General features: G+C 38.4%; 1 protein-coding gene across 1 annotated transcript in view; it reads right to left on the minus strand.

The window, feature by feature from the left end:
* Positions 1-5,740, minus strand: part of LOC109872204 (contactin-associated protein-like 2) — a 55,396-nt gene extending 49,656 nt beyond the window's left edge. The window contains exon 1 of the mRNA XM_031806937.1: positions 5,381-5,740. Within this exon, the coding sequence (XP_031662797.1) occupies positions 5,381-5,462 (82 nt within the window). The 5' untranslated portion in view covers positions 5,463-5,740. The remainder of the gene's footprint in view (positions 1-5,380) is intronic.
* Positions 5,741-11,388: the final 5,648 nt, after the last annotated feature.

Consider the following 11,388-nt stretch of genomic DNA (forward strand, 5'->3'; position numbering starts at 1 on the left):
TACGGACCTCCTTAATTTAGAGGCAATGGGGCCAAACTCAAACACACTCAACTATCCCCACATAGCATAAACACCATGTTTCAAACAGGATCCGGTTTAATACAGAACGAAGCTCAAAATACAATATGGGACTACATCATTGTGCATGCTTTATTTAATAATAGATTTCATACAAAGCCATGTTTTTGGATCACTCCATTCACAAGAGCAGCAGGCTTTAAGTTAAGCCCCTGAAGCTTTTGTGATAAACAAAGCTATTCGATTTCCAATATTTAGCTAACTCAACTTCAGCTAATAACAATGAACAGGAAAAAATGTAACCTCCTAAAATGATGACGTTGTTAGAATGTTATATGATTTTAATCTCTGATTCCAGGGTTGGGAGTAATCTTGAGAGTCGGACTGACTGACACTCCAAATCTTGTGATTACTTTTGTTGTGAACGCTGTCAATTATGCCTCTCAAACCCATCCCCATTCAAGTGGTAATGACTGAGCTAGGCTTTGAATGGCTCCCTCCTCAGCTCCCTCTCTTTGTTCGACCCAATCAGACTGAACACAGCATCTGCCCGCGGCGCTCACAAATGAATACTGATTTTGAATGAGAACATGTTCTGTCAAAAGCTAGTGATCCACGGGGGAGGTCTGCTGCCTGAAAGCGAGTGCACGAGTGCTTCCTTTATAATCTGCTCTTTCTGGGACTCAGAAACCCCAGTGATTCCCCTCACAATCACACGCAGAGAGTTATGACCGGCAATCAGCCATGGCAAGACATTGGGAGTGTTTCCTACTATTTTCACCTCACATCCCAATTCAACTGCAAACAACATGGGATAAATGCGCAATCACTTGAGATACGCATGTATAGGAGCCAAGCTGTCACCATATGTGCAACACCAGTGACTGTGGCAAAAAAAAACAAGATTTTAATCGGAGATATGGTGTGGTTGTGTTTTTGATATTCTGGGGTCTGATTTTGGGCAGGTCTTTGTTCTGGAGGTGTCCATCAGGAGTGGACAAAAGGAGGAGCCTGTAGAATATGGGGAGGGTCACGATAAGTGCGTCACATGGTTTGACAAATCAGGATGGCAGGTGTCCAGAATCTTAATGAGCTTTCTCATTTGCCTAACAAAAAAACACTAATCTAGAGGTTCATTCTCAAACAGGGGGATATGCAGCAAGATTACTATCTGGAGACGCAATCATTATTTCCCTACTTACAAGACCCTGACAGCAGCTTCAGTTCAATATTATTGGAAACATTTTGTTGTTTCGAGTCACCAGAGCAGAGTTGAAAATCCGTACAGCATTTGTAAGGAGTAGTCTCTCTTTCACACATAGTAATAGTCCTCTTTCTATTGTGCCAAATGTTTATATTACAGTGCATTATGCTCCAAATGTGCATGATGAGTCTGTTTTTAAAGTTAGTTTGGTGAACTACAGAGAGACCTGGTTTGTTTTTGGTCTATTCCCTATGGCTTCTCCATGCAGGCCTCTGAGCTACTTTAGTGAGGATTGACTGGGTTCATTTTTCAAATGTATTTCCTTTTAGTGGGCCAAATTGCATTACTCAGAGTTTGATTTATCTAAATCCTTTAGCCAGGGAAAGTCAATTGAGTCTCATGAATTAAGTGATTCATTCTAAGCTTTAATTTCACATGTGATCTTTAAAATGTTTATACTATATATTGCCTGTTATCTTTAAGCAACAAGGCCCGAGGGGGTGTGGTACATGGCCTATATACTGTACCACAGCTAAGGGCTGTTCTTATGCATGACACAAAGCGGAGTGCCTGGATACAACCCTTAGCCGTGGTATATTGGCCATATACCACAAACCCTCGAGGTGCCTTATTGCTATTATAAACTGTTCACCAACATAATTAGAGCAGTAAAAATAAATATTTTGTCTTACCCGTGGTATATAGTCTGATATACCACAGCTGTCAGCCAATCAGCATTCAGTGCTCTAACCACCCAGTTTATAATGATTTAAAAAAAAAAATTACCTTTATTTTACTAGGCAAGTCAGTTAAGAACAAATTCTTATTTTCAATGACGGCCTAGGAACAGTGGGTTAACTACCTGTTCAGGGGCAGAACGGCAGATTTTGTACCTTGTCAGCTTGGGGATTTGAACTTGCAACCTTTCGGTTACTAGTCCAATGCTCTAACCACTAGGCTACCCTGCCGCCCCATGATCAATAACTTTGACACTTTTTTTTGACACTGTATAAAATCATTGAGGCACAAATGTGGCACAAATGTGGCACAAAGCCACTTGACCACAATGAGTCTGTCTTTATGTCCCAGAGGTAACTATAGATCACAAAGGTCAACACAGAGACATCAACAGAAGTCAAGGCTGATGGGTCCCTGGCTTCCCTCGTCATTGACACAAGGCACGAATCTGGTTTTAATTTATAATCCTTTATAATTTATAATCCTTTATTTAACCAGGTAAGTCACATACATAACTTGATAACCGGTCAGGGATTTCCATAGTAGTTCACCATTTGGCTAACACACAGTATAAATATGTAGATAAGGTAACCAAGAGGTTTACAGCTTAATCTGATCTGAGACATTCAGAAAGCTGAAATAAAACCCCATTAAACCTCAATCTAAATCTCTGCCTCTCCACTCATACAAGTAGTGAAAGGTCAGTGCAGGCTGGAGGAAAACAATTCAATAAGGTGTTCAGTAGATATGTTAAATAGAAACCTCTGACACAAAAGCACAAACTCTCCTTCTGCCTCTCTCTCCCCATGTATCTCTCACTCATAGTTTCCCCACAGTGTTAGCATGAGTGTGTTAGTATGTCACGCATCCTCAGTGAGCACAGCGTGTAGTCAAGTCTGCCTGTGAAGGCCAGTCAAAATGGTCATTGGTCAGGCTGTGCTCACTGAGTCTTGGCGTAGTCCATATTTTTCTCAATTTTCCACTTCCACTTAAAATTATCAGATAGTTTGCCACTATGTATTGTCTGTTAAAAATAGCTGAATAGACAAATATAATGACATATAGTCCCGATTCTGTGTGAATTATCTCCTTTTTTTGTTTTTATTTCAGTTTGTTGTTTATTTCTTTCTGTCATTTCGGGGTATCGCAATGTCTCTCTTGCACACATACATGTACAGGTGAATGACACGTATACACACAATATACAATACTAGTCAAAAGTTTGGACACACCTGGAATGCTTTTCCAACAGTCTTGAAGGAGTTCCCACATATGCTGAGCACTTGTTGGCTGCTTTTCCTTCACTCTGTGGTCCAACTCATCCCAAAAAATCTCAATTGGGTTGAGTTTGGGCGATTGTGGTGGCCAGGTCATCTGATGCAGCACTCCATCACTCTCCTTCTTGGTCAAATATCTCATATACAACCTGGAGGTGTGTTTTGGGTCATTGTCCTGTTGAAAAACAAATGATAGTCCCACTAAGCGCAAACCAGATGGGATGGCGTATAGCTGCAGAATTATGTGGTAGCCATGCTGGTTAAGTGTTCCTTGAATTCTAAATAAATCACTGACAGTGTCACCAGCAAAGCACCCCCACACCATCACACCTCCTCCATTCTTCACTGTGGGAACCACACATGCAGAGATCATCCGTTCACCTACTCTGCGTCTCACAAAGACACAGCCGTTGGAACCAAATATCTCAAATTTGGTCTCATCAGACCAAAGGACAGATTTCCACCAGTCTAATGTGCATTGCTCGTGTTTCTTGGCCCAAGCAAGTCTCTTCTTCTTATTGGTGTCCTTTAGTAGTGTTTTTTATTTATTGTTGCAGCAATTCAACCATGAAGGCCTGATTCACAAAGTCTCCTGTGAAAAGTTGATGTTGAGATGTATCTGTTACTTGAACTCTGTGAAACATTTATTTGGGCTGCAATCTGAGGTGCAGTTAACTTTAATGAACTTATCCTAGAGCAGTAGAGGTAACTCTGGGTCTTCCTTTCCTGTGGCAGTCCTCATGAGAGCCAGTTTCACCACAGCACTTGATGGTTTTTGAGACTGAACTTGAAGAAACGTTGAAAGTTCTTGACATTTTCCATATTGACTGACCTTCATGTCTTAAAGTAATGATGGACTGTCATTTCTTTTTGCTTATTTGAGCTGTTCTTGCCATAATATGGACTTGGTCTTTTACCAAATAGGACTATCTTCTGTATACCACCTCTACATTGTCACAACACAACTGATTGTCTCAAACGCATTTAGGAAAGAAATTCCACAAATGAACTTTTAACAAGGCACACCTGTTCATTTAAATGCATTCCAGGTGACTACCTCATGATACTGGTTGAGAGAATGCCAAGAGTGTGCAAAGCTGTCATCAAGGCAAAGGGTGGCTACTTTGAAGAATCTCAAATCTAAAATATATTTAGATGTGTTTAACACTTCTTTGGTTCCTAAATGATTCCATATGTGTTATTTCATAGTTGTGATGTCTTCACTATTATTCTACAATGTAGAAAATAGTAAAAATAAAGAAAAACCCTGGAATGGGTAGGTGTGTCCAAACTTTTGAGTGGTACTGTATATATATATATATATATATATATATATATATATATATATATATATATATATATATATATTAAATAATGACTTTGCTTGCAGGTCAACAGGTCTTAATGTTTAACAGGGACATATAAAGTAATTGTCACATGAGACCAGTACTCTCTTCCAGCCATCACTACATCTGTTTCAGTCCTGTATTTAACAGGGTAGCATAAAGAGCAAAGCATGAACACCTACTTCCTAAAACATGTATGATGATAATATCAATCATAGCCTATTGATGTTTTTGTGCATTCAAGCTTATTCATGTACACTCATCAATTATATAAGAACACAGTAGGCGTCCTAATCTAGCCTGTTATAATTACATTTTTAATTAAACTTTTCGGAGACTCGAATTTGTCTTAATTTTTTTTAAAGAAACAATCCTGCAGTGCGTTGTAATAAGAACCGCACTCCACAGAAACAAAGTGGCAGAAACATCTATAAATGATAAATAATTTTGACACCAAACGTAGCCTATAGCCTACCGTAGCCTGCCATTCAGCATCATCTAGGATCTCTAAGGCTATGAGCGAAACAAGGAGGCATAGGTAGCTTATAAGAAGCATAGCCCCCCCCCCCCCCCCTCCCCTTAATAAATACAATAACATACGATTCTATATTACTGAAAATAAACACCGGTAATAATTATACTGCCATGTCTTCGAAGCGTGTCTGATGCCGAAGTGGTAAACACTTTGACGCATAACACTTAGTCTGCAATGCCCTGGTCCTGAACAAGAAGAGCACAAAGCAACGTAGCAAAGCGCATACCATATAGGCTACAGTGTGTGTTAATAGCCTACTTACGGGATGCTGAAGATGCCGCGCTGAGGCTGCTGAAGCGACTGAAGATCCAGAGCAGTAACGTTAGCTCCTTTCCCGGAAGCATATTTAAATGAAGCTTGAAACAAAGCAAATTTTGGCAAGTTGTGTTTTCCGTTGCCTATGGATGTTTCATTACCCGCCTCTACAGGCGGAAGCAAGCTGAAGACAGCTATCCAGATAATGGTTTATTAGCTATATAGAAAGTGGCTGCTACCAAGCGGCTAGCTCACATGCCTGTGCGCAATATTCGCTACCTCTCGTGTCACCGAGCAAAACAGTTTTTTGTTCGCACTGCCCCATTACATCTAACGGTATTGTCGGATACTATCTTTATAATTATGATTGGACATACAGAAGAATCGCTGCTAGGTGCTGAATTGGAAATTGCCTTGCCGTTCCCCTATATTTCTGTGATGATGGTATGGTCCACAAAACATTTATTTATATACTGTATAAAAAAATAATAATAATTATTGCAGCAATAATAACAATAACACACATCAATACAGCGACACTCCTGTGAATAAAATGTAATAATAGAACACCAGGCGAGCCCCCCCCCCCAAACAAAAGATTAATTCAGGACATCAATAATATGTGGCAAGGCAATCAGACATTAACAGACATTCAGAGACAAGACTTCTCATAATTTTTCCAACTTTTTGAGAGATTGAGAGATTTATAAAATTGTAACAGTTCAATGAAAAAAATACAAAATAAGACATTTTTCCACCTCATTTACATTTGTGAATATAATATTTGGCCAGGAGAATAATAATGTTAATAAAATAGTTATGATCGGAATTACAAGGATAAGCATAATGCCATTTAACATCAGCAAAGATAAACATACAGTTTGGGGTCACTTAGCAATGTCTCAACGTCAACATTGATCTCAACGTCAACAGTGAAGAGGCGACTCTAGGATGCTGGCCTTCGAGGCAGAGTTCCTCTGTCCAGTGTCTGTGTTCTTTTGTCCGTCTTAATATTTTAATTTTATTGGCCAGTCTGAGATATGGCTTTTTCTTTGCAACTCTGCCAAGAAGACCAGCATCCTCGGAGTCGCCTCTTCACTGTTAATGTTGTGACTGTTTTTTTGCGGGTACTATTTAATGAAGCTGCCAGTTGAGGACTTGTGAGGCGTCTGTTTCTCAAACTAGACACTCTAATGTATTTGGTCCTCTAGCTAAGTTGTGCACCGGGGCCTCCCTCTCCTATTTTTATTCTGGTTAGGGCCAGTTTGCGCTGTTCTGTAAAGGGAGTAGTACACAGTGTTGTATGAGATCTTCAGTTTCTTGGCAATTTCTCGCATGGAATTGTCTTAATTTCTCAGAACAAGAATAGACTGACAAGTTTCAGAAGAAAGGTCTTTGTTTCTGGCTATTTTGAGGCTGTAATCGAACCCACAAATGCTGATGCTCCAGATACTCAACTAATCTAAAGAAGTCCAGTTTTATTGCTTCTTTAATCAGAACAACAGTTTTCAGCTGTGCTAATGTAACAGTTGTTAAAGTACTATGTGAATTTCACCAGGTTCATATATCAATATGTTGTGTTGATTTGTTATGCATGCCTGCATCCTGCGAGAAGGGGAGTGTGTACTTACGTTTTGCCCGGCATGCTCGTGCTCAAATCATTTTGATGCACTATGAGTGGTAGGCACGCTTTTTCTGTCGCCTTCAGAAAAGTTTGATTCTTTTAAGTACAAAGTCATACACATAGTGTTTTGTTCATGAATAATGATGTATATTTAGAGGTTACTAATAAGTGGATGGTATTGTTAAGATGCACTTGTAATTGTACTTTTTAGGATGATATCAACATTCTGAATTCAACATGTGGTTAATAGCTAGCTAAGGTATTAGCAGGCTATTGTATGTGTGAACGATGGCTAGCTCCTCGAATGATCCCAGTCCCTCCTATTGTGCATCTGTTGTAGAAAGAGGCGACGATTCGCAGAACAGATGTGCTCTACAAATGTTTTATTTCCTTTTGGATGCAGGTATGTGGTTTTATCAATGTAAAATATGTTATGTATAATAAGGAGAGAGTGTATTCATTTTTGTATTCCAAAATCATTTTGATGCACTGAGAGAGAAAGAGGCGACGATTCTCAGAACAGATGTGCTCTACAAATGTTTTATTTCCTTTTGGATGCAGATGCAGAGAGTCAGTTCTGCTTGATTAAAACTACCTGATCTCCAAAGTCCACGTTTATAGTCTCTATCAACCACACACAAATCAGAGTTACAGCGGTGCAGTATAGCACCGGCTACACTAACATAATTGCAAAAGGGTTTTCTAATGATCAATTAGCCTTTTAAAATGATTAACATGGATTAGCTAACACAAAGTGCCATTGGAACACAGGAGTGAGGGTTGCTGATAATGGGCCTCTGTACGCCTATGTAGACATTCCATTTTTTTTTTTTTATCAGTTTCCATCTACAATAGTCATTTACAACATTAACAATGTCTACACTGTATTTCTGATCAATTTGATGTTATTTTAATGGATAAAAATGTGCTTTTCCTTCAGAAACAAGGACATTTCTAAGTCACCCCAAACTTTTGAACGGTAGTGTAGGTAATTCTGGAGATTTTATACACAATCATTCATTAATTTAAATCCATTTAACTAGAATGGCAGCATGAAAAATAAATGCTCTATAGATTCGGAATCAGAGGAACAAAAAACACAAGGCATTTTGTAAAAATTGAATCTTTTGTGAAAGAAATCATTAACAGGGTAGATGAAAGAATATATTTTAAAATGAGTTTCTTTAACTTTTGGGATAACTGGACAAGTAAGGTAAAAGGTAGTCGCTTTTGACCATAGCATGGGTTGGTCACTTCCATAGCAATATATTGAATTATAATCACCAAAAATTACTTAATTAACTGCCAGTCGTATCCACCTATTGTTCCATTTTTTATCCAAAAGTTTCAAGTCATTAATTTGTAAACTTGGAAAAGAGAGAACAACCTCATAATATAACAAAGTGTTCTTAATATGTCCAAGTAAAGGAAGTGGAATTGCTTTGCAAACCTTCATATATTCTCTCTCAGTAATATTTACCTGAAATTTACCAATGAACTCATCAAACGGCAAAAACTCCCCAGTGTTGTCTACCAAATCACATACAACATGACTACCCTTGTCAAACCAAAGGCATTTGAAAATGGATTTCCTATCAATTTTAATAACTATATTATTACAAATCAATATTTTGTGGGGGGAAAAAATGTGCTTGAATATCATTTTCTAGAAAAAACATATTTGCTGGTGAAACTTAGACAATTTCACAGGTAATTTTGGAGGGTCAAAATCACATTTCATTAGGAAATCAAGTCCACCAAGTTGATTAGCCAGACTGTTAGGGATATGATACCACATTGAGGTAGGATTAGACAGACATAATTTCAACTATTTAATTTTAAAAGCACCCACTAACGACTCAAAATAAATAGCCTGCAAACCTCCACGATCATAGTCTTTCACTAATTGTGATTTCCGAATATAATGCATTTTATTTTTCCAAACAAATCTAAATATAACCGAATTTACAGTTTTTTAAAAATGTTATTAGAAGAAAGAAAAAGGGATTGACTTTGGTAAATGATTCTAGATAAACCATCTGTCTTGGACAAAAGAATACGACCCAAAATTGAGATATCACATTGCAGCTGTTGACTTAATGTCAACGGTGGGTGTAGCTGGTGCATGGAAGTCAGGCGCAGGAGAGCAGAGATGAGTGAACAGAAAGCACTTTACTTAGGCAAATAGTAAGACCAGAACGCAACAGCATCACCAAAACCAAATGCCCAAAACAAGTAAGGCAGCACAAAGTACCACAAACAAAGTACAAAGTACAGGCTGCCACAAAACACAGGTATACATAAAACCTGGTGCTAACCAGCCGGAAACGTGCCAACCTCAACAAATAAACAATACCCCACACAGACATGGAGGGAACAGAGGGCTAAATACACATAGTAATTATGAGGAGACGTAAACCAGGTGTGCAGGAAAACAAGACAAAATAAATGGAAAATTAAAGGTGGAGAGGCGATGGCTAGAAGACCGGTGACGTCGCCCGCCACACGCCCCCCGAACAAGGAGAGGGACCGGCTTCGACGGAAGTTGTGACACTTAATGAAACTCTCATGGAATTAATCCTATTATCAATGTTTAAAGATTCTCTGAATTTATTTTGTGATAAGAATTCCTAAATATTTAACTTCCTTTTTAACAGGTATGGAGGCAATGTTGACGGAGTCACAGCAATGAATTGGCATGCGATCACATTTGTTAAGGTTGAGAGTCAACCCAGAGGCCATAGAACATTTCTTGATTCTGTCAATAGCCAAGGGAATAGCCGCTCTATCCTTTAGGAAAAGGGCAGTATCATCTCAAATTGACTGATATTCTATATCTTTACCAAAAATATGGATCCCTTTTAAATTCTCAGATTTGTTAGTAAATCTGTGGCTAAAATAAATAAAAGAGGGGAGATTGGACATCCCTGTCTAATTCCTCTAGCAATAGAGAAACTAGGGGATGTGCCATTACTCATAGCCACCGAACTTAAATATCATCCTTATCACTTTACAGACATTCTCCCCAAACTCAAAAGTAGAGAGAGTTCTAAATAAAAAGTTGAGCTCTAAAGTGTCAAAAGCATTTTAAAAAAATCTAAAAACAATATAAAGCCATCATCTTCTATGAACTCACTATAGTCTAAAATATCTAAAACCAATTGTATATGGTTATGGATACTCCTTTTAATGAAGGCTGATTGAGTTTCACTGATTATATCATCAAGGCCTTTTTTCAGCCTATTGGCATAGACATGAGCTAGTAACTTCTAGTCAGTTGCCAACAATGTGATTGGTCTCCAATTGTACAGGTAAAATGAGTCCTTCTTTGTTTTTTTTGTTTTTTTTTAAACCTTTATTTAACTAGGCAAGTCAGTTAAGAACAAATCCTCAATTTCAATCACGGCCTAGGAACAGTTGGTTAACTGCCTTATTCAGGGGCAGAACGACAGATTTTTACCTTGTCAGCTCGGGGATTCGATCTTGCAACCTTCTGGTTACTAGTCCAACACTCTAACCACTAGGTTAGCTGCCGCCCCAAAGAACTATTCGTCCCTATCTCAAAGAAGGAGGTAAGATAGCATTAGCAATACCCTCTTTGTGGACCAAAAGCAATAACACTCTAATATCAGGCCAAAAATGTCGATAGAATTCAGGAGTCAGGCCATCCAGTCCAGGAGATATATCTATAGGCATTTGTTTAATGGCTCGGTCCAACTCAGTATTATCTATATCAGAATCACAAAGTTGAATAAACCTTTCTCCTAAAACAGAGTTATTAACTGAATCAAAAAAGGAATCCAAACCGCCTTCTGAAAGATGAGATTGATATAGTGAACTGTAGAATCGTCCACTAAACATACACAAGGGGACACACTTCAGTGACGTGAAATTACAGAGGGGTTTTTCTATACCCCATTACCGTCACGCACACTTCCTTTCCATAACAACAAAGCCATATCTGAATCATATGGCTCTACCTGTACAGAGCACATGCCCCTTTGCCATTCCAGTCACCAAAGTGCCATTATGGGTGGTGGTGTCAGGTTGAACATCTGCCTCCTGAAAGGTCTGTGCACGGCCCTGCCCGGAATGATTATGTAGAGTTGTTGGCGCTCAATATATATATATATATTTTTATATCTGTGTTATTTCACTGAATAATTCTGAACATAGCCTACTGCAACTTTATACAGTGGGGAGAACAAGTATTTGATACACTGACGATTTTGCCGGTTTTCCTACTTACAAAGCATGTAGAGGTCTGTAATTTTTTATCATGGGTACACTTAAACTGTGAGAGACGAAATCTAAAACAAAAATCCAGAAAATCACATTGTATGATTTTTAAGTAATTAATTTGCATTTTATTGCATGACATAAGTATTTGA

Source organism: Oncorhynchus kisutch, linkage group LG27 (assembly GCF_002021735.2).
Source record: "Oncorhynchus kisutch isolate 150728-3 linkage group LG27, Okis_V2, whole genome shotgun sequence".
In the NCBI taxonomy this organism is placed as follows: Eukaryota; Metazoa; Chordata; class Actinopteri; order Salmoniformes; family Salmonidae; genus Oncorhynchus; species Oncorhynchus kisutch.